This window comes from Rattus norvegicus, chromosome 11, assembly GCF_021556685.1.
Source record: "Rattus norvegicus strain SHRSP/BbbUtx chromosome 11, alternate assembly SHRSP_T2T, whole genome shotgun sequence".
Lineage (NCBI taxonomy): Eukaryota > Metazoa > Chordata > Mammalia > Rodentia > Muridae > Rattus > Rattus norvegicus.
Genome location: NC_141544.1, coordinates 81,734,407 through 81,757,325, shown reverse-complemented (window position 1 = coordinate 81,757,325; position 22,919 = coordinate 81,734,407). Strand labels below are relative to the sequence as shown.

General features: G+C 48.4%; 2 protein-coding genes and 1 long non-coding RNA gene across 10 annotated transcripts in view; 1 reads left to right on the top strand and 2 right to left on the bottom strand.

The window, feature by feature from the left end:
- LOC134481084 (uncharacterized) lies at positions 1 to 5,428 on the bottom strand. Its single transcript, XM_087577355.1, has 4 exons — positions 5,346 to 5,428; positions 1,819 to 2,010; positions 1,381 to 1,475; positions 1 to 273 (listed from the first exon to the last, which is right to left on the bottom strand). The coding sequence occupies exons 1-4, from the start codon at positions 5,404 to 5,406 to the stop codon at positions 199 to 201; spliced, it is 423 nt and encodes a 140-aa protein (XP_087433481.1). The 5' UTR covers positions 5,407 to 5,428; the 3' UTR covers positions 1 to 198.
- On the top strand, positions 1,993 to 18,035 carry LOC103693588 (uncharacterized). 5 transcript variants are annotated; one of them, XR_015633503.1, is made up of 8 exons: positions 1,993 to 2,217; positions 2,798 to 2,982; positions 4,942 to 5,197; positions 5,370 to 5,601; positions 8,701 to 8,998; positions 12,642 to 12,772; positions 12,871 to 12,979; positions 17,839 to 18,035. It is a non-coding gene; the product is annotated as an uncharacterized LOC103693588 (long non-coding RNA). The 5 variants fall into 5 exon arrangements; XR_015633505.1 differs by lacking the exon at positions 8,701 to 8,998 and having other exon boundaries at positions 2,051 to 2,073; positions 17,839 to 18,031; XR_015633507.1 differs by lacking the exon at positions 8,701 to 8,998 and having other exon boundaries at positions 2,167 to 2,217.
- The window catches only part of Rubcn (rubicon autophagy regulator), a 56,704-nt gene continuing 51,816 nt past the window's right edge, over positions 18,032 to 22,919 (bottom strand). For all 4 annotated transcript variants that reach the window (XM_087576190.1, XM_087576191.1, XM_087576189.1 and 1 more), the window contains 4 exons: positions 22,316 to 22,377; positions 21,764 to 21,917; positions 20,619 to 20,712; positions 18,032 to 20,428 (listed from right to left, as the gene is read on the bottom strand). In XM_087576190.1, the coding sequence (XP_087432316.1) occupies positions 20,250 to 20,428; positions 20,619 to 20,712; positions 21,764 to 21,917; positions 22,316 to 22,377 (489 nt within the window). In that variant the 3' untranslated portion in view covers positions 18,032 to 20,249. The remainder of the gene's footprint in view (positions 20,429 to 20,618; positions 20,713 to 21,763; positions 21,918 to 22,315; positions 22,378 to 22,919) is intronic.

Genomic DNA, 22,919 nt, shown 5'->3' with positions numbered 1-22,919 from the left:
TGTTTTTGTAATTTTTTTAATGGCTAATTCTGTGCACTTTTAAATGTGTTTACAACAATTCCAGGCTAAGCCAATGTGAGTGCTCATGGGATGGCAGCTGAGAGACAGATACCCCTGGGCTGGGCCAGCCATGTTGGCCCCAGCACACCAAAGGTGACCTCCGTTCCATGGGTCCTGCTGGCAGGGGTGGAGGAAGACTCAGGCCTTCTTCCTGATTCCCTTCACAGTTACCGAGAGTGGCCTTCCAAAGAGGGTGTGGAGGAACTGCAGAACCTAACAAGCAACAAACGCCATCCGGGTTGCTGACACATGTGGTCTCATATTTTTACCATCTCCTGGGCCAGCAAGAGCCACGGCCTTCCATGCTCGATCTCAGTGAACTGTCACTGCTGCCCAACCAGGCAGGCTCTAGGATCCAGAAGAGCAAACTGGCTCAGTGTCCGGGACCCTCACACCCTTTCCTCCCCGCATAAGAGCAGTGAAGTGTATCTCTCTGTGCTGGGCTGAGTACTGTAGGGCCAGGGCCCTAAAGAATCAGAGGGAGGAGGATTTAGAATGCAAGCTAGCAAATTTGGCATGAGGCCAGCTTCTGTAGTTTCACAAACTAAGGATGTTAAGGATGTTTTGCGTATTTATAAATGATGGTGGAGAAAAAAAAAAAGTGAATATGATACATGAAATGAGATGCTCTGCTCCAGCTCAAAGGATCCCTCCCCTCTCCCCTCCCCTTTCCCCTTCTCCCCTTCCCTCCTCTCTATTTCCTTCCCCTCCCCTCCTGTTAGCTGTTCTTCTAGGCTCCGCCCCACAGTTACCTGGCAATAGCCAGGTGTGCCTGACTCACTATAAAGGGGTTGCTTGTCCCCCTCTCCTCACTCAGCCTCTTACTCTGCCCCTTCTCTCCCCCTCTCCCCCCCCAAGTCTTCCTGGCCGGCCTCTTCTCTCTTCTCTTCTCTTCTCTTCTCTTCTCTTCTCTTCTCTTCTCTTCTCCTCTCCTCTCCTCTCCTCTCTTCTCCTCTCCTCTCCTCTCCTCTCTTCTCTTCCCTTCCCTCTCTTCTCTATCTCTCTCTTTCTCACTCTGCCTTTCTATTTCTACTCCCTCATCAACCTCCCCTTCCCCTCCCCAAATAAACTCAATTCCGTAGTATATTGTCTTATGGCTGGTACCCCAGGGGGGAAGGGATGCCTCAGCATGGGCCCTCCCCTCCGTGGCACCTCTCCAACGTCACCCAACCTTGCATTACAAAAACATATCCCTGATTCCTCCTTTTTATAAAGCACAACACCTCCCCTCCCCCTCCCCCTTGCCTTACTTGAAGTCCTAGAAGTCTGCCGAGGCTTGAGGCCTAGTAGAGGATGCTGCCCCACCCCCAGGGCACTCACCGTGGTTTGTACCAAATCTTGATGGTTCCTGGCTGAGTCGAGTGGACTCTCCGTCCTCAGCAACATCTGTAGCACCATCTTGGGAGTGTGAGAGGCTGAAACACAGGGTGTAGTGCCCTGTCTTCACCCGTGCCTCCCAGCCCACTGCTGCTCAACGTCCCCAACACCTCGCTGAGGACTCTTCTGCTCTGAAGTCTCCGGGCAAGGCCAAGCGACACACACAGCAAGAAAAGACCCTATCGTGGTTATGACCACCAATAGCTCAGCTTCTCCCCGTGGGACCTAAAGAAAGACTTGGAGGAGAGCGGTGGGAGCAGCAGAGCTGAGAATATGAAGACACTTTGGGCATGGACTGGATAGACCACAAGAACTGCAGGGTTATCAGGATGTGGTGCTGTCCGCCCTTTAGTGTGGCCACCATCTAAAGTATAGTCTTGCCTCTGTGGGTTACGGCATCCAGCTGTGCCCGGGGTGGAGGTGGGTGTGCATGGTCACCAGGGTTGCAGAGGGTCCTGTGGTCTGGACAGCAGTCTGATACCACGAGGCAGAATTTATCGCAATAGCAGCTTCCTCTCTGGCAGCGGTGATCTGCTCCCAGGCAGCAGAGAGGCTGGGGGTGGGAACAACTGCCTGGAGGAAAGAGACATTAAAAAAAGACAATAAATTTTACAAACGGGGCAGGCGCAACTGGACGTGCGTCGTATGCCAAAGAGTGGCTTTGGATTCCTACTGATAGGTTATTCCTTCACTGCCAGTGAAATGAGCCAATTCAAGCTAGTTTAGATTATAGTAAAGGCGGGTTTATTGGGAAGCTGTTTATTGACTCCAAGGATTGAGGTCAGGGGAGTTGCCATGGGGAAGGGGGTGGGTAGAGATAAAGGGGGAAGAGGCTCCTTAGAAGAGAAGAGGAAAAAGAGAGGGGAAGGGAGAGGATGAGGGGTGGGAGAACGAGAGAGAGAGAGAGAGAGAGAGAGAGAGAGAGAGAGAGAGAGAGAGAGAGAGAACGCCAGGTCTCCTTTGGTATGTAAAATATGTTCCTTAACCCCTTGTCCGAAACCAAACACTGAGCTGCCGGCTCCCAGGCCTGACTGTAAAACACAGAACTGTGGTGCTTTGAGGGGAAAGGGCGGAAGACCAGAGTGACTCTCTCTCTGCAGAGTGGAAGATATCCACCATCCGTCCTTCTGTGCAAGCTTCGTCAGCTCTGCTTCCCTAACCATTTTCCTCAGTTTCTTCAGTGGTTATGTGTGTGTTAACCCACAAATAAGCAGGTGCACCTCTTTTAGAGACAGAAAAAAAAAAAAAAAAAGAAGCACAGGCAGGTGGGGATGAGGAATGGGCTACTGGAAGGTCTGGTTCATGGGACTGCCGTCCCCCCGCCCCCCATAACTTAATGCTGTTTTCTCTTCCTTCTCAGTTGATTCCTGTCAGTTTAGCACCTGCCTGGGGCCTTGTTTAAGGATAAACTTGAGAACTTTCAGCGTTGACAGGGTCAACAGAAGCAAGCCTTTGGAAGGATGCAAGACTGGGTGTGGCTAACCTAAAGTGTTGTGAAAACAGGAGTCTGGAGAGCGGGAGAGCAGTGGCCCAAGACCTCTCAAGGTGAGAGTGGGTGGGGCTGGGGCTCTGACTGTGACTCAGCCCCCAGCTCACGTTCAGGGGCTTCCTACAGATGATCTATTTCCATCCCTAAGTCATCCCTCTTCCCAAGCATCCCAAACCAACAATCAACTAAAGAGGGAAGAGTGGGAGAAGCCGGCCAAATTAAGGTTTGGCTTTGTTTATGAATCAGAGATCAATTCAATGGCACCGGTGTTTACTGTGCCGGGGCAGCATGGGACGGGATGGAATGGAACCAGGCTGAATTAGATTGAATCAAATGGACCTGTATACATTATATACAACGAGAATAAGTAGCTTTACAAGTTGCCTTAGCTGCACGGATGAGAGAACTAGGTCACAGAACAATTAGTGTCTGTAAAAATGGATGGGAGCCGGAAAAGCTGAGAGTCTAGAGAGATGCTCTCATACTAGAGATGGAGGATGGGCACCCAAGGCCATGCTTGAGCTGGCCACAGGCCTGGGAGAAGCAGCATCTCCTGGCTTTCCTACCGGACTGCCCCAGGAGTATCACACCCTGCACTGCCCCAGGAGTATCACACCCTGCCTGCATCTGCTTCTGAGCCTTGGCGTATGCTGGGCCATCAGCTTGGGGGCCTGTCCCTAACGAACCCATTAGAAGAAGCAGTTCTTACGTATCAAGGTCACACTTGAACCCAGCCTTCCTTCAGCTATAAAGGAAAAGCAGACACCATGTTCACGGGAAAATGGATAAGACTGGAGAATGTTGTGCTAAGTGAAGAACCTGAGGGTCAGAAAGACAAACACATCTTTTCCCCTTTAAGCAGAGCCTAGATTTTAGTGACTACATATGGGCATCTATGTGGGCATGAGTGCTAGTTATTAAACTATAAAAGGTACCATGAGAAAGGAGGAGAAGTCTTCAGGAAGGGCTAGGGAGGGGAGAAAAGAAATTGACAATATGTGACAAGAAAGCAGGAAGGACAGGGATGAGGGGCAGGGAAGAAGAACAGGGACCTGGAGGAGGGAAATAGAAGAGGATTAAGGAAAGTTAAATGTGTCTGAAAACGTCCTAATGATCCAGCACTCAGGAGGCAGGGGCAGGTAAATCTCTGAGTTTAAGGTCAGCCTGCCCTACAGAGTTAGTTCCAGGACAGCCAGGGCTATACAGAGAAACCCAGTCTCAAAAAACACAAAAACCAAACCCAACCAAACTAACAAATAAAAAGCAAACATTGTAGCCAAGCATGGTGGGGCACACCTTTAGTTCCAGCACTCAGGGGACAGAGTTAGGCATAGGCAGGCAGACGTGCTAGGCTGGTCTGATCTACATAGGGAGTTCTAGGACAGTAGGGAGACCCCGTCACAGAGCAAACAAGCAAACAAGCAAACAAGCAAACAAACAAACATATCGTCAGGTACTGATGGCACAGGAAGACTGTGGGAGCCTGGGGAAAGACAACCTTAAACTTAACGGCTACTTGGACTACAGAGTGAGCTCAGGCCAGCCTGGGTAACTTGGTGAGATACTGTCTCAAACTGTAAAGCAAGGCAAAAGTGTGAAGAACCCAGGGCAGCCAGGTTGGCTCCCTCAAGAGCAAGGCGTTGGCAGTTTTCTAGAGAAGGCGAGAGTGGTTTGCGGTATGGAAGGGGTACAGAGTGCAGAAAGGGGGTGCAGGGCAGCAGAAAAACTTGGGGAAAGATACCTTTATTGAATTTCCTGGGTTGGAGAGAAGGCTCAGCAGTTAAGAGCATTGGATGCTCTTCCAGGGAACTCAGGTTCAATTCCTAGCACCCACATGGCAGCTCACAACCATCTCTAACTCCAGTTCCAAAAATCTTACGGCTTCTGGGAGCACCAGGTATGCACATGGTGCACAGACAGACACACATGCAAACAACAACCCCCCACACAAAATAATAATAATAATAGTAATAATAATAATAATAAAAGTCATGGATTTCCTGTTGTATTTCCAGGTACATTTTAGCCATCCTGATCAACGAGTGGGTGGTGGCTGATGAACCAGGCTGCTGTTAATCCAGACCTGGGCTTGTTACCCTCTCTGTCCCTCCTGATCCCTCACCGCCTCTACCAAAAGTAGAGAACCATCAGAACCACCCCTGAGGACTCCATAGCCTTCCCAACCAGGCTCCAAGCTCACTGCAGAGACATCCATGGGGACACACAAAGAAGCCACTCCTGCATATTCAGGATACATGCGATGATGTCCGAGTAAGTGGGTTACCCGATCAGATCAGTGAGTGGGTACTAGCCATCAGAAGGTGGCGTATCTGACCGGAAAAAAATAATTGATTGACTGAATGAGAACAAACGCAGGGTATCTTTGACCTCTCGAATAGGGGTCAGCTCAGTTCCTCACCCGTCTTCTGGTTTGGAATCACAGGGCCCGGCCACAGCAGGAGGAGAAAGGCAAACCACATGGCTTCAGTCTCAGCAGAAGCAGAAGGGCTTCAGAGATGGAGGTCCAGCTCCAATAGCTACTCACTCAAGAGAGCTTGCCCGGTGTCTGCACACAGAGGAGGAGCCAGGTGACACCTGGTGATTGGCAAGGGGGTGGCACCATGGCTGCGTGACACAGGTGTTCCAACTGCTTGGATTACCTTACCTAAACACAGGTAATTTTTACATCTTATGACCCAAGCTTTGGGGAGAATCTGAAATGCTAAGGTGGCAGAGTACCAAGGATCTGACCTTCCCATTTTACAGACAAGGACACTAAGGCCCGGGAAGGCAAAGGAGACTTTGTGTTCACACAGTTTAATGTGGAGAGCTGAGGTGACAATGCTGGTCCCCCAGCTCCCAGTCCAGTGCTATCCCAATCAAAGTGAGAGATATTGTAAGAGTGGTCCCATCAACTACAGCAGTGAGTGGGAGTGGGGGCCACTTCAGTTCCCTTGAAGAAGCTCTCTGCCTGGCAGAAAGAACGGTTACAGTTCTGACACAAAGCTGAGGGTTGAGGGAAAGTCATTTCAAGGTTAAAGGATAAAGAATTTTTCCCTTAGTTCTTATTTAAAAAATGCAAAGAATCGACTCTATTGGGCATTTGGAAATGATTGAATGACTTGATTTGAAATTGGTTGTGTCTTTGGCCCAAGCAGGTTCTGATCAATCCTTGAATGCATCAGAGGCTCACTTTAAAAGGGATAGTGGGTGCCTAAAACAGAAAATAACTACTCCTAACCCCAACCTGTGACCTTCCACTGGAAGCTGGTGAAAAGACTCACCCTAAATCTGGGCCACACCTTCTGGTGGCCGCCTGCAGAAAAGACCATGGGTGAAGGGAGGTTTTGCCTTTTTTTTTTTTTTTTTTGCCTGCCTACCCTCCTTCTTGCTGGCAAGTTCATCTATCCTGCTCCTGCCCCTGCTCCAACATCCTTTTTATATTAGAGCCCACTTTTGGGGGATTCCAACACAGAGGGCAGACAAGCCAAGACATTCAGCCTCATGGCTGGGACAATTCCAGATTGTCAGCCTTTCCATTTGGTGGCAACCAATGTTGGACTGGCCAGACCAGAGCCTGCTAGTCATTTTAATAGATCCCTTTTTAATATATCTATAAATTTTGCCAGTTCTGTTTCTCTAGAGAACCCTAATATAGCACCCCATTTCTCTCTGGCATCTTTACTTATGCTTTTTAAAATTTAATTTTAGCCGTCACCTTTTAGGGGCATGGCAACACACATGCATGCCACCACACGCATTCAGAAGCCAAAAGACTAGTTTTGAGAATCAGCTCTCTCTCCTTCCACCATGGGTCCTGAGGCTTGAACTCAGTTTGCCAGACTCACATAGCAAGCACCCTACCCTCTGAGCATCCTTACCTGCCCCTTCCTGCCTTTATTAGACTTCTTGTGGCAACGACAATCACAAGGTAATAGACACACGGGTAGAGCAAAGGGCAACGTGCTGAGACTGATGGGGTAGAAGGGTGGAAGGAGCCTGGATTGCAAAGGGATCACTATGCAACCAAACCAGAGTTATCAATTGATGCGCTTCCCCCCGGGGCTCTTGAAACATTAGGGAAACAAACTTCCTTTGCCTGGCGTCTTGGTGGGGCTCCTGTGATGTGTAGCTCGAAGCATAATGGTATAATAATCTTTAAAAGTGCAGAGGCTGGGATGGAAAACTGGCTCTCAGGGAGCCAGTGGCCAAGACGACTATGATCTAGTGAGATCTGCTCTCTAAACTGACTAATAATATAGAAGCGACTTCTCACCGCCCCAGAGGTCAAACGTCACACGCCATGTGTCAGCAGGGCTCACTCCGTTATTCTGGATTTATTCGCTTTTAGAAACCAATTCCTTGGGATTTTCTATATTACCATGCTGTCTGCAAACAGAGATCCATTCCTTTCCTTTCCTATCTTGTTAGAGTAGATAGAGCTTGTTTCTCTGTGTTGAATTAAAGTGCTGAGTGTGGACATCCTTCCTCTAGTCCCAATATTAGGGAGAAAACATGCAACTTAGGTATAATGTGGGCCACGGGCATGCTACTCATGTTCCAGTGAGCTAGCTCATCGATCCAGATGAATTACTTAACGCTGGACTCCTCAGGGCCTTGGGCTGTGAACAGTTACATGGACGAGACCTTTTGCTTTGTTTTACCTTATTGCTTTTCAAGAAGTGGTTACTCTGTGTAGCCCTGGCTATCCTAGAACTCACTCTGTAGTCTGGGCTAGTCTTGAACTCACATAGGCTGCCTCTGGAACACCACCAGTGCTGGGATTAAAGGTGTGCACCACCACTGCCTGGCTAGAAGGGGATTTTTTTTTTATTTGCTTCTCTCAGAGGTCTATGGGTGTCGTCGACTTTAACTCGAGGGTTTCCACAGAGCAGAAGCAAAGGCTTAGGTGTTGCTTGTCTAGATGATTTGATTACCTCTTCACCCACCTGGTGGGGATGCCACCCTTGAGAGGAGCTCAAGAGCCTAGGGGGAGGAATAGAGAGAAAGAAAGTTGGGTATAACACCAGGAATACCAGCAGATGGAGCCACCAGCCCGGGAGAGGACAGTGTCCTTCCTCTCGAAGGGAACAGCATCTGGCTACTTCAGACATTGCACAGCATCCAGAAAGGGCCTCACCGGGAAGAGTCCACTCAGGCAACCCTCCCAGATGGCACAAGGACCCTCTGGCCTACGTATTTCCAGGGAAGTGGGAGTAGGAAGGAAGTAGGATTTGGCTTAATTGAGGGTAGTAAATGTTCAGAAGTTGGCAGAAAATACAGTCATTGTTTTGGAGAAGTTTGGCCATAAAGAAGAAATAACTTGGAGCAAAGTAAGCTTAAATATTTATTTATTCATATTTTAAATTAATATATGCTTGGTGCATGAATGTATGTATATGCACCTCACACATGCCTGCCCGTGGGGGCCAGAAGAGGGCATTAGATTCCCCGAACTGGAGTTAGAAGCAATTTTGAGGTGCCATGTGAGTACAGGGGACTGACCCCAGGTCCCCCGCAAGAACAGTGAGTGCTCTTAATTGCTAAACTATCTCTCTAGCCTGAAGTTTTAAAATGGAAATATCTTGTCTGTATTTTATTAGTTGTGCTTCTACTCTTCTTAAGAAGTTAAACACACAAGAAATGGCCGCAGCAGATGAAGCCATATTCTCCCAGGATAGCGCTTCATTTGCTGTACTCATTAGTCTGTGGAATACTTTTTGTTTGGTTATTTGTTTGTTTGTTTGTTTGTTTGTTTATTTATTTTTAAATAGGTTCTGACTATTTAGCCTGTGCTGGCCTGGAACTCAGAATCTAGTCTCAGCCTCCGGAAGCCTGGGATTACAAACTGCGCCACTGGGTGGGATCTTCTTCCACAGACCATTTGGCTTTTTAGCACAACCCACAGAGGCTTCTGCATCCCCGGTACCTGCAACTTAGCGACAGGGCAGAAGAATACTGAAGTGGCCTGGCACAGAAGAGCTCCGGTGACAGAGTGAGGAGGGCGTCTCTTCTGGGTGCCACCTTTTCTCTGTGACGTGAGGAAATGAAAGAGTTCGTGGCGTAGGAAAGGTTTGGGTTGTCTCGGTTAATGGGAAAGTTGGGGGGACCGGAGAGACGGCTCTGCATTTAAGATTGCATTGGCTCCTGTTTGGTTCCCAGCATCCACACTGGTGCTCAAAACTACTTGTAACTGTAGCTTTAAAAGACATCCCTCTGTCGGCATGCACATGGGCATATCGCTTCCCACCCCTTACACACAGTGCACACGGACACATGCCTTAAAGTGATAGAAAGAAATCTTTAAAAAAAAAAAAAAAAGAGCGGAAAAGTGAGCCTTCTACAGACAGAATTGCTGTAACCTGAAATCCAGGTGAGAGGCCATGACTTAACAATAGTCTAATCCACGTCTGCGTGCATCCTTCCCCAGCAGTGAAATTGGAAGGTCCCGATAGATATGATCAGGGGTAGTGTAGAAATGGGTTCGTGGGAAGGAATGGCAGGAAGTGATTGAGCGGTGTGCAAGGAGCTGGACTTCAGGGTCAAAGGGGCAGAGGTGGAAGATCTTTAAAGAGTAGCCACTCCCACCTCCTTGAACGCGGGGCGCCCCCTGGCGGCGGCGGGTGAAGAAGACCAGCGCATGCGTGGAAAACACAGCGCTCCCTGATCGCACTGAGTTCAGAGAGACAGAGAAACAGCTTTATTAACGAGCCCGGACCCCCACATGGTGGAAGCAGAGAACGACCTCCTGCAAGTTGTCCTTTGAACTTCACATATGCACCGTGGCAGAGCCTTCCCCTACCCCCATGAAAAAGATAATTTAAAAACGTAAAACCAAGCTGGCGGTTGGGCGTGGCAGGCTTTCTTTCTCACTTTCTTTTTTAACGACCAGCTGACCCTTTGCAAAAAGGGACATGTTATACGGCTTTTCAAAGAGTCATGTGGATGCCTCCGATTTCATTGCCTCGGAAAGTGCAGGTTCTGGAGTGTGGGCTCTTTATAGCTGAAGAAAAGGCAAAGATCAAAGTTTCTGCGTCACTTAAAAGTGACTTACATGGTTAGAGTTTGGGGCAAGCACTGTGGCCTCGCATAACTGTGACCTTCTGGTAACGTGAGTAGCGGGAGTGCCTAGGACGCCCGTGCATTCCTGGATAACTTTAGGGTGAGCTTGGTCTATAAAAAGGAGGCTCCGCTGGGCAGCTAAGCCTTGAGTGACATAGCAGGCAGGAGGGGTTTGGGGAGAAAGGATAGGGTTGAGTCACGGGGGAGGGGAAAGGCATGTTTGCGCTTTCAGTCCAGCAGCAGGTGAGGAATTTGACCCCAGCGCTCAACCCTACATAGCAGCCATCCCTCAGAAATATAGGAGGAAGTAACTCTGGTTCAATGCTCTCTCTCTCTCTCTCTCTCTCTCTCTCTCTCTCTCTCTCTCTCTCTCTCTCTCGTCTCTGTCCTGGAACTCTCTATGTAGACCAGAAACCAGGCTAACCTACCTTGGACTACTTCTGTTACGGAAAAGGCAACACATTATCCTTACTAGAATAGATGTCTGTTATGATTACGGATTTTCCTTTCCTGCATGTAACGCTTCTATACGAACTACCGTCCATGGACTTACAGGATGCCTCGGCCACTCCTATGTTATTCCACACAGCATTGCTTCTGACCCAAGAACTCACTTCACAGCCAAAGAGGAGCAACAGTGGACCCATGCTCATGGAACTCACTGCTCTTGCCACGTACCCCACCATCTTGAAGCAGCTGGCCCAATAAAGCAATGGAACGGTCTTTTAAAAACAGTTCCAGAGCCAACTAGGCAGCAGTAGCCTGCAGGGCTGGGGCAGGGTTCTCCAGAAGGCAGTAGTACATGATCTGAATCAGCATCGGAGTAAGTGGTACTGTTTCTCCCATAGGATTCACAGGTCCAGGACTCAGGAGTCCGAGATGGGAATAGTTTCAGTCACTCTCGCCCCTAGTGACTCACTAGCATAAAGTCGCTTCCCGTTTTCACAACCTGGAAGCTTAGGTTCCAAAAGAAAATGTGCTTCTTCCAGGAGGCAAAGCAAAGATTCCACTAAATTGGAAGGTTAAGGCTTCCTCCTAGGGCTGGAGAGATGGCTCAGTGGTTAAGAGTGCCCTCTGCCCTTCCAAAGATTTTGAATTCACTTCCCAGTTACCACATGATGGCTCACGACCATTTATAATGGGATCTGATGCCCTCTTCTGCCGTGCTACTAGGACACTAATATACACCAATAAGTAAATAATACTTAAAAAAAAAAAAAAGACTTCCTCCTTACCACTGTGAGCTCCTGATGCTTGAGTTAGGCTACTAAGAGTTACAGCTTAGGCTGACAAACAAGTTACAGGTTAGTAGGGGTGATGGATCCAGACCACTAAGAGAAACTAGGCTGCTTTTCCACAACAGGGGTAAGGGAAAGTACCTTTGGAATTCAGGAAATCCTTTAGACATCCCATGGTATCACGTGTCTTGTTATTAAGATCAACGGAAACTGTTAACAATCCAACCCAGTTAGGATGATAAATGGCCCAGGCCCTTTACAAGTGAAGGTACGGGTCACCCCTCCAGAGGAAGAACCAAGACCCTCTGAGGTGCTTGCTGAGGGTGGAGGAAAGACAGAGGGAGAGTAGGGAAAGGTAGCTGTAAATGCCAGCTAAGGCCAAGTGACCATTTGTATTTGTTAGGGTTCTCTAGAGTCACGAATTTATGGAATATCTCGGCATATTAAGGGGAATTACTGTGATGACTTACAGTCTGTAGTCCAACTAACCCAACAGTGGGCAGCTGCGAATGGGAAGTCCAAGACTCTAGTAGTTACTCAGTCCCACAAAGCTAGGTGTTGTAGGGTTATGGTGGGTTCCCGCCGCCGAGTGGGTGTTAGGCTGTAGGGAAGCTGTGGGACATCGCTCTGGGGGTAGAGAAGCACAGTCTGAGGCCCAGGACAGTCAGAGCTGGCTTTGGGGGGAGTCTCCTGGCCCACAAGGAGGTTGGGGCCATGTGGTTCTTAGGCTCTCAGACACCCAGGTGCTACTGGATGCCTCAGAAGAGCTGAGAACAGAGTGGGAGCCCCCAGGCTGGATTTAGCCTGGGGCTGAGGGGGGAAAAGGGAAGCTCAGGCTGGTCCCACTGAGGGGAGTTTTTGGCTTTGCAGTGGCAGGCTTGATTTGGCTTGATGGTTGTGGCTGGGAGCACAGAGAGGCCTTCTACGGGAGATTAGATGGCGGCTCTGTAGGTGAACGGTTTCTCTATGGCTCCCCACACCAGATCCCGATGAAAAGGGCAGACCATGGTTTTAAGGCATTTATTGTCATGGCAGAAAGTGGATGTGTAAAACCATACCCACTTCTCAGGGTGGGCCTGAGATTAAATACATTTTGCAGGGAGGAGTGTCTGGGAAGGAAAGCTTATTGGCTAAGCCTCCAGGCCTTTAGGTATCCCATTATAATGGAGATCTGTCTTGAACCTAAGTGACCTGTGGTCCCATCCTATCTATACCTGTGGAGGGGCTTGGGGCATTGCCTTTTTGTAACTGATGGCCACAAACCTATGGAGGGCTGAGGCTAGTGACAGGGGCCTGGTTTCCCTGGGAGTCAGGGGGAAATGCCGTCAGGGCCAGCAGGGTTTCTAGTCTTAGCTCAACCAGGAGCCAGGCTGCCTTTCACAGTCTCACAAGGTGTTTCACCTGGTCTTCTGTAGAAGCTGGATTCCTGAAGAAGTGGGTTCCAACAGATGTGCTGGCAAGTAAGTGCAAGCAGACAAAGAGAGAACTTTCCTTCTCCCATTGTCCTTATGTGGGCCTCCAGCAGAAGGTGTGGCCCAGATTAAAGGTGTGTACCACCATGACTGCACCTAAGCCATTCTTTGCTTGGAACTTGCTCTGTCCCAGGCTGACCATTAACTGAGATCTGCTTGCCTCTGTCTCTAGGGATTCAAGGCCTGTACCACCCTGCCTGGGCCTAAGCTTTTCATGGCCACTATGCCTCAAGATCCAGATCAAAAGCCTATGTTTCCCAGCCTCAAGATCTGGATCACAGGTGAGCCCTCCATTTCTGGATTGTAGTGCATTCCAGATAGAGTCAAACTGACAACTGAAAATGGCTATCTCACCAGTTCCAAAAACTAGAGTTGACATTAGCATTTCTGTCTTATTCTGTGAATATGCTTACACATACACACACACTCACACACTCACACACACACTCATACTCACACATACTCACACACACACTTACACTCACACACACTCATACACACACACTCATACACATACATACTCACACATACACACTCACACTCACACACACACTCATACTCACACATACTCACACACACACACTCACACACACTCATACACACTCATACACATACACACACTCACACATATACACACTCACACTCACACACACTCATACTCACACATACTCACACACATACTCACACACACACTTACACTCACACACACTCATACACATACACACACACTCACACACACTCACACACTCATACACACACATACACACACACACTCACACACATACACACACACACTCACACACATACATACATTAAGCAGATGCTTGCATTTCCTTTCCTGTATTTATCATGTAGTGTAGTCCTGGGACTTAGCATTTAGCATTTCTTATAATTTTGGTTGTGAGTCTAGCCTTTGAACGGCTGAGCCATCTCTCCAGCCTGCATTTAGCATTTCTTTTTTTTTTTTTTAAGATTTATTCATTTATTATATATGAGTACACTGTAGCTGTCTTCAGACACACCAGAAGAGGGCATCGGATCTCTTTACAGATGGTTGTGAGCCACCATGTGGTTGCTGGGAATTGAACTCAGGACCTCTGGAAGAGCAGTCGGGGCTCTTAACTGCTGAGCCATCTCTCCAGCCTGCATTTAGCATTTCTTAAAGGACTTTACCACCTATTCTGAGGGGGAACATACAAACTGTGGTTGTATGCAGGATCGCTATATCATGTGGGGGAGGGAAATTGTGACTTGTTGCTGTTTTTATTAGGAAATTAAGCATAACATATGAAGATGTTATTGGGTATCAGGTTGGCAAGGGGTGAACTCATGTGGTTGTCAACTTGACCAGGACTGGAAGAAACTTAGATAAGCTGCTGGGCACGCTTGCAAGTGTTTTCCCCATCAAGGCATTTGAAGTGGGAATACCCATGTTAGGAGGGCAGCATCTTCTGGTAGTAACCCAGAAAAGTGGGGACCAAGGAAAAAGTTTCAAGTTTGCATCTCACTGGCGAGTTCGGCCACCCTGTTGCCATGTCACAGCTTCTGCTGTTGCTATACTCCTTCACTCATTACCAGAACACAGACCTCCTGTAGACTGAAGACCAATGCTCTGCAGGAACTTTCCGGGCTTTCAGTACCTGACTGGAACTCCTGGGGTAGCCAGCCTTGTGTACTGATCAGCCCAAACCAGGTGAGACAGCACACTGAGCCCCCTTTAATATCTACCCATCCTTTCTGTTCTATTCTTCTAGAGAATCCTAACGAGCCTACAAAGGTTTAGGACTGGACTTCCCTGTGTCATGGCCATGATCGCTGCTGGTTTCTCTGACCTCTTAGAACTCAGTCTTTTCATTTAGCTTGGCATAACAGTGGTTAAAAGTGGAGATTTGAGGGAACTGGAGAGATGGCTCAGCGGTTCAGAGCACTGACTGCTCTTCCAGAGGTCCTGAGTTCAATTCCCAGCAACCTCATGGTGGCTCACAACCATCTGTAATGAGATCTGATGCCCTCTTCTGGTGTGGCAGCGACAGTGTACTCATATAAACTAAATAAATAAATCTTAAAGAAAAAGATGCTTTAAAAAAAAAAAACTTGCGGGGCTGGGGATTTAGCTCAGTGGTAGAGCGCTTACCTAGGAAGCGCAAGGCCCTGGGTTCAGTCCCCAGCTCCGAAAAAAAGAACCAAAAAAAAAAAAAAAAAAAAAAAACCTTGCATGCAAGACACTTATAGGGGTAAAACTAAACCCTAAAAGATAAGTAAATAGTCGAAAAAATTACAAAATAAAAATGAAATAAAGGTTGGGGATTTAGCTCAGTGAGGGTTGGGGATTTAGCTCAGTGGTAGAGCGCAAGCGCAAGGCCCTGGGTTCAGTTCCCAGCTCCGAAAAAAAAGAAAAAAGAAAAAAAAAGTGGAGATTTGAAGCCACCCATACATGGATCTGGGTCCACTATTACTAGCTGGAATGTGTTAAGTAAGTTACTTAAACTCTCTTTGCCTTAGTTCCACATTTATAGTGGAAACAATAATGCAGGCTACCTCAGTGGGTATTTGGGAGGGTTAACGACTCATCCACATATAAATGACTTAGAGTAGTGCCCAGGACACAGAAATATTCCATGTCTAAAACACGTGCTTTACTTATGGGGTGTCTTTGGGGTGTCTCCGTTACTCAGGGGTGAGCTGTTACTGCTGGCAGCAGGCTCAAGGGAAAGTCTGCAAAGTCTTGGGCTTTCTTAATCCCTGCCCTTCCTGAGAAGTCCTTGATTTCCCTGAGATTCCTTGCTTGACCCTGTCTTTCCTACAAGCTGTCCCCAACCTTCTGTTCTCTGCCTAAGAATGCTGAGACAGAACTGAGCAGAACAGATGGGCTTTCTCTTCTTATATGTTCTTAGGTGGTGACAGTGACAATGCACTAGATCAATGAAACCTCTTTTGAGCTTTCTTAGAGCCACCTCCTAGTAGAACAGCCCACCGCTCTGCCCTTTCTCTGCAAAGGATGACAACATTTTGAGCAACCACTCACTTCCTTGAATAAAACTATTCAGCTGCTTTCCCATTGGTGAACTTGAGGTGACTATAAACGCTTTTTCTGGTTTATAGTTGTCTGTGCGGCACCCTATCAAGATGGGAAGAGCTGTTTGTCTGTTCCCTGGAATTCTTGACTCTAACAATACCCATTTGCCTTCAGAAGGTCTTATCAGGAGACCACATTGGGATAAAGCCTTCAATACAAATTTTAGGGTAACACAAATGTCTGTCTATTGCACCGATTCCTAATACAAAACCTAAAATTGCTGGGAACAGAGGCATACTCCAGTAATTCCAGCACGTGGGAGATGCAGGGGCAAATGGACCAGTTCAGTCATTCTCAGGTATAGAGCCCGTTTGATATTCGCCTGGGTGGTGTGATACCTTCTCTTTTAAAAAAGGGACATTGAGTATGGGGTGTCTTTGGGGTATCTCCGTTACTCAGGGGTGAGCTGTTACTGCTGGTAGCAGGCTCAAGGGAAAGTCTGCAAATCATGAGTCTTGGGCTTTCTTATATTTTTGGTTGTGAGCCTAGCCTTTAACGGCTGAGCCATCTCTCCAGCCCAGAGTCTTGGGCTTTCTTAATCCCTGCCCTTCTTGAGAAGTCCTTGATTTCCCTGAGATTCCATGCCACAGAAGACTGATGACCCAAGTCCAGTCCTTGGATCTGAAACTACCTCTCAAAGTCATCGGATCCCCAGAACCCATGTTAAAAGTTGGATGTGGTGGAGTGCCTCATCTGTAACCCAGCACTCCAACACCGAGATAATCGGAAAATAACCCAGAAGCTCGAGGGCCATCTAGTCTGGGGTCTGCAGCACATCAGAAACATCAAAGAACCCTACTCAAAAGAGGGAGGATGGCTCACTCCCCCAAATTGCCATGTGACCTATACAAGCACCAGAGCATTCACACCCCTGCATTCACAAACACTTTTTAAAATGTAAAACTGTTTTTGGCTGTGATGGTGCACATTTGTAATCCCAGCACTCTGGGGGGCTGTGGCATGAGAATCTTGAAGCCAGTGTAGGTTACAAACATAAACAAGTCTGAATTGATAACTCCTTTCTTGTTCTTGTCTTGTTGGGTCCTCATGCAGGCCAGCTCCTGGTTAGAGATCTTGCCCTGAACCCTGTTCTTGGGGAAGGACTTTCTCTAGTCCGTTATGCATTCTGGATCGTCTGAAGTAGCATCTGCTCTTTTCCTTGTGGCTGTCAGCGGGGACTACAACTACTTAGTTGTTCCTTACCTGCAGGCGACTGGTTCTGGGGTTCCCAAGACCCATCAATGCTCAGATCTTTCATATACAGTAGCCTGATATTTGTAGGGGATCTATTCAGATCACATTTTATTTCTATCATATACCTATTACATTTTATCATATATACTTTAAATGATCTCTATATAGCTCATAGTATGTAATAGAATGTAGATAGCTACTGTGGTGTGTTCTACTTGTGGTAGCTTTTACTGTATTTTTTCTAAATATGATGGCTTTCTGAGCCTCCCAAGTGCTAGGATTATATGTCACCGTGCCCAGCTTTTTTTTTTTCTTCCCCCCCCCCCCCCCCCGGGGCTGGGGACCGAACCCAGGGCCTTGCGCTCGCTAGGCAAGCGCTCTACCACTGAGCTAAATCCCCAACCCCTCGTGCTCAGCTTTTTAACCAAGACCTGCAGGCACAGATGGCTGGCTATCCATTCACTTTGGTGATTTTGTGCAACATCTGTCGACCACACGAGTGTTTCCTTTCCTTATGGGAGGGCCTGTCTCCACTCTGCTCTCTGCGATAGCCCCACAGACTCCCACAGACACTGGTGTACAGTGGTGAATATGTGATGAGAGTGACTGAACAGGAAGAAACTGCCCAGACAGCTGAAAGCCTGCACTGGTGTGGGAGAAATGGGACGAGATAGAGTCAAAGAAAAGGACAGTTAACAAACTTGATGACAGATGTGTGACCTGTCATCAAGGAAGCCAGAGACAGCCAGCGTTCAGACCTGAGTCACCAATGTTTAGGTTTGAAGAGATAAGTGTTGGTTTTAGATGTTGGTGGGAGATGAGAAAGAGCCACGTGTATAGTGTGTGGTGGCGTGTAACCTATCATTCCAGCAGAGGCAGGAGGATTCCAAGTTTGAGACCAGTCTGGGATACATGGTGAAACCCTGTGTTTAAAACCCAGCAACAATGACAGTAATAGAACAAATAACAAAGGAGTCATGTGGAGAAGAAAAAAAAAATCACACAGGAATTTTCAGATGCAGTCGCTTTTCAGTAAATACACAAGACCATTCCAGTCATCAAGGTAGGTAAGTAAAAGGCAAGATTTATTTTTCTTAGTTTATTAAAGATGACTATGAACTGTCAGGATGTGTGTAAATTACAGCAGGTGAAAATCCAGTTCTAAACACAAGTTGTACACAAACAGAGCATTTTTATTTAGACTCTTGCTCCCTTTCTGTTAGTTCAGCGAAAGCTCTCCACCCCTCAGCAGAGGAAGAGGACTTGGAGTTTTCTCCTCGGGACAGCGGGTGTTCCCCTCTTGCAGCGTCCGTCCCATCAGTCCTGGGACGCTTCTCCCTACTGTAGCAGGGGATCCTCAGATATCATTAAGTGACAAAGGGCTTTCACCTCACCTCCCTGCTCCTTCTCCCCAACTCCCAAACAAACGAGGGTATATGGTCAGTAATGACAGCACAGACTCAGGGGTTCTAAAGGGTATATGATCTAGAGGGACTGGGTAGGGGAGGTGGGGAAACAGGAAAGGCGGGGAGACTGCTTGAGCCTGTGCTGACTGGGAGATGGGTGTAAGTCTCCTCCATTGTGGTGACATCAGTGAGCATCTGGACGGGAAGTCAGCCAGGAACTGGAACTGGAGTCAGAGTCCCAATCCAAGGTCTGACTCAGTGATAACAGAGTTGGAAAGGATTTCTAACCAGCTCTTCTTTGAAACTGGCTTTGGCCTCAGCTTTCTGCCTTATCTCCTGCAGAGAGCTGTTCTAGTCATCCAGCCCATAGAGTTGTCAGATCCCAAGTGTGAGGCAGGGGAGCCACACCTTGGGTCAGTTTCCACTCGTTCCTCTTGCTCTGCTAGAGCTTAGCCTGGCTGTTACACCAATGTGCCTCTGCCTCTCTGGGAGAGCCCTGGTTCCCTTTAGCTCAGCTACAGCATGTGCAACTCTGTTTGACTTCTTGGGGCACTGCCTGCACCAATGACTTTGCTAGCAATCAAGTACAGAGACACAGGCCAGCTCCAGAACAAGGGCGCTGTGGATGTCAGTTACAGATATGCCAGGCTCTGAGAGGCAACCCTGACCAGTGTTAATAGACGTTAGGTGCGCAGCAACTCAAACACCACCACAGTTATGTGCGGCCTAGTCCAGGAAACTTCCCACGAAAAAATGCACATTAGGTGATAGGGGAAGGGTCTGTTAAATCAGGAAAAGGATGGTTCAACATACATTACCAAGGCTGAAGAGAGTTAACTGCGTAAGGCTCCTGTTACTCAGAGTAAGCAGAAACATTCACACACTGTCAAGTGCTCTAGCACTACTAGTGGGGGGACAGCCTCCCCAACTCTGAGAAAGGAAACTGAGGCAAGAGATCAGCCAAGAAGGGCCCAGCTCTGATGGGGGACAGAGAATGGAGCTGGGTCATACCTGTACTTAGAACCATGATGGTCACATAGTTGTACAGAGCAATAAGGAACCCACTATTAAGATGGTGGGTGGTGTTTCTATCCTTGCCTTAGGTTGCATCAGGGACTTGCCTGAGCATGAACTGACCACCCCAGAGGAGGCTGTCGGCACTTCTGAGAAAACCGCTCCTTAAGCACCAGCTGCAGCCACACTTCTGCTTGTGGCCTGGCCTAAGACTCAGATCTGTTCTTTGCTTCAAGCCTACCAGAGTACACAAACCAGCCTATGCCAGGAATATTTGAACCAGGGAAGCCATGTTTGCCCCCTTGAGATCCTGGGGATTCCAGCACAATGATGGTTCTGTTCCTACCTGCCCCCCATATACCTAAGTCGTCAGACAGACTGCCTGGCTGTACCTCCTTTCTCTTCAGTGCCTCAGGGCACAGTCTTATTCTCTTTTAGGACTAGGACAGAGAAAAGACCATTCTTCTGTTTCAGCAGCAAAGGAGATCATTGGCTGAGAAAGGCCTGGCTCGGACGCTGAGGAACTAAGTCAGGAATGGGAATGATCTTCGAGCTGCATCTGAAACCAGATCTGATCCTAGTGGAAGAGGCCAAGCGTGTCGGAACTGGGTCTTGATGTCCACTCCCCTGACAAGAGGCACTCCAAGGGTCAGTTCTGATGAAAATACCCAATGTCCACAGATATCTGTCACAATAGACTGGATCCATCAACCCATAAAGGTTGCCTACACCTGGACAGCAGACAAGTCATAAAAAAATGACAATATATATTTTTAAAAGGCCCCACCTTCCTTGAAGGTGTGGCTCAGTTCTATATCTGACCCTAGCCAGACCCTTAGACAAAGGGCTTAGGCACATTCCTCAGGTGGTCTCTAGGACGGTGGCCTCTAGAGCCAAGGCTTCTGTGGGCTCCTCCTCATAGTCAGACAGGTAGGACTCCAGGCTCTGCTTGGCCAGCAACTCCCGTCGGGCCTGCAGCCGCTCACACCGGGGGCAGCTTCCAGACTTGAAGCAAGTTTTATGGTAACACGCTCTACACTCTATTTGTTCAGGGTGAAAAGAGAGAGAAGAAAACGATTTGTATTATCCCAGGCTGTTAGCAACTCACCACACAGCCACTTCCCCGCAGCCCGAGCTCAGGGCTGGAGTGTGGAGTTACTCTCTCACACCACGCTCCTGCTAACGGGGCTCTCAGGCAGTACCCTCACTTTGTGTCTAGCATGGCCTCACCTTCACAGGTCCGGCACTTATGCAGCTCAAATGGGAAGATGACGTCATCCTCGTTCTGGCAGAACTCGCAGATGAAGCCCTTGGCCTGGCACAGCTGTGGAGCAGAGAAATGGAGGAGAAGTGAGGGGCTAGCTCGGAGGGTGGACTCCAGTGAGGGGGGACGCAAGTCATAAATAAACCTCTGAGCAGGTGAAGGGGTCTATTGTCTGTGGCATAGAGCCTCTGGCTGGACTTGTGAGTACGAGACCCAAAGCAGGGCTGGTCACCGCACATAAAACTTAAGGTGACGGACAAGAGACATGGGCTTGAGAAGCCCTTGTCACTGAAGCAGCCCTTAGTGAAGAGAGGGTACTGAGAAGAGGGTCCTCAATTCTGTAATCCAGCATCAATTTTTATTTTGAAACATGTACCACTACTGATTAAGGAAAGGTCAAGTGAGGGTGTTTCCCAGAAACAACACTCTCTTGTCAGGTTATTCTGCAGGAGGTCCACCCCCCCCACAGCCCCCACCCCACCAAAGGCCAAAAACTGGGCAGCTGAGATGGGCAGGTCTAAAAGTATCATTCCCGATTTCTAGCACGCTGATTGTATCATGAGCAACAGTAAGTTACACTTGTGAATAGAATTTACAGAGATCCTGTCAAATAAGCTGTCATCGGTCCTCAAATGCTCAAGAGGGAAGGACAGCTTCTAAGAGTCCCCTTCATTCCAGAGAGAAGAAAATGGGCTTCCACAGAGAGCACCTGCTGAGACTGGGACTGAAAACAGCAGTGCAGACTTGGTCAAGGGTCTCCCCAGTGTGGCCATCACTGAAGGCTGCTCACCCTGGTCCAGGGCCAGCGCCAGCATCACTCCTGGCCTAATTGTTTTCCTATTTGTGTTTTCTCAAGACAGGGTCTTGATGAATAGCCCAGGCTGACTCTGGATTCCAGTCCTCCTGTCCCAGCTCAGCAATGCTCCCTCCTCTAACTCCAGGGTCTTCAGATAAGAACCGATTACTCACTGACTTAGACAACAGTAAGCCCTTCTGGTTTCTCTAAGTGTCAACTGGCTGGTTCAGGTTTCTGGAGCAAAAGGGCAAGAACTCTGCCCCACCTAAGCCCCAAGCAAAACCTCAGCTGCAAGGCAGAGCAAGGCCACCTCACCATGCATCTCTCTACGTGGGCGGCTCCCGCTCTGGTGAGCTCCGCCAGCCGGGGCCCCAGTTCTCCCTTCTTGGCTGCGGTCAGGTCATTCAGGGAGTACAGATGGAGGTCCTCTGTCAGGTGGCCTGGAACTACATCAAAGGAATCCAGGAGCCTGCAGAAAAGAGAGAGAGTGGGAGGAAGAGGAAATAAATATTTCTTTTCACATGGTACATGACAGTACCGAGCTCCTTCCTCAGAAGGAGAGAAGCTAATGGGGGTGGGTGACGTTCTGCCAGCCTAGATATTCTAGGCTCCCCCAGCTCCCCATACCACAAGCATTTTATTTATAAACCCTGTAGAGTGAGCTTGGAAAATGGTGTCTGGCCATGGATGGACACATAGTCCTTCTTTAAAAAGACACAATTTAATTACTGTCATGGCTTCCCATTGACTAATTTCAGACATTTCTGCAAACTCTTCCTTATATAAAACAGCCAACTGTCGGGACATGCTCCTTTAAGAGACAACGGGGAGGCAGCCGGAGGACTCTGGCCTCCACAGGAGACTTACTCTTCGGCCAGCCGGCATGTCTTAAACATGTTCTTCATGTGGTAGAGCTGAACCCGCAGCAGCTGCAGACGACATTGGGTGGAGAAGAGGGGAGAAGGAGCTGTTAGAAGGGCAGCCGCTGCCTTCAGACTACACACAGCAGCCAGGGTAGTGCTGCCCTCACACCTCTCAGTCCAGTCTTCACTACTTCACTTCAATGTGATCTTTAGCCATGGAAGGCCCTTCTGTAAGTCAGAATGCTCATTCACACACAAGGGCAGCCGCTTGAGAACTCTGAGATTCAAATTCCCAACCCCGTCCTCTGTGAGGGCAGAAACTGTTTGCTTTCAAGTGCTGTCAGGCCTTAGTGCTGCTTCAAGGTTTGAGACTGGCAGGACAAGTACCCAGGAACTGTGGGAGTGTAGCTCTGTGACAGGGGCCGTGCTAGTACTATGGGTATCAATGCTGGGCTTAGTCCCCAGCACTGGAAGACAGACAAACAAGAAAGTCCACGGAACGTGAATGGTGACCATGACAAGATGTGTGGTGACCTCAGGCGACTGCACCAACAGAAACAGAAGCTAGGACAAGAGCAGGCATATATGGCAGGGTTTGTTTGGATGTC

Coding starts and splice junctions, on each gene's coding strand:
- LOC134481084 (XM_087577355.1), bottom strand. CDS start 5,406: ATGTGGTTTGCCTTTCTCCTCCTGCTGTGGCCGGGCCCTGTGATTCCA. Junction 2,011..5,345: donor GATTCCAAACCAGAAGACGG/GTGAGGAACTGA, acceptor TCTTTCCTCCAG/GCAGTTGTTCCCACCCCCAG. Junction 1,476..1,818: donor GGATGCCGTAACCCACAGAG/GCAAGACTATAC, acceptor CCTGTGTTTCAG/CCTCTCACACTCCCAAGATG.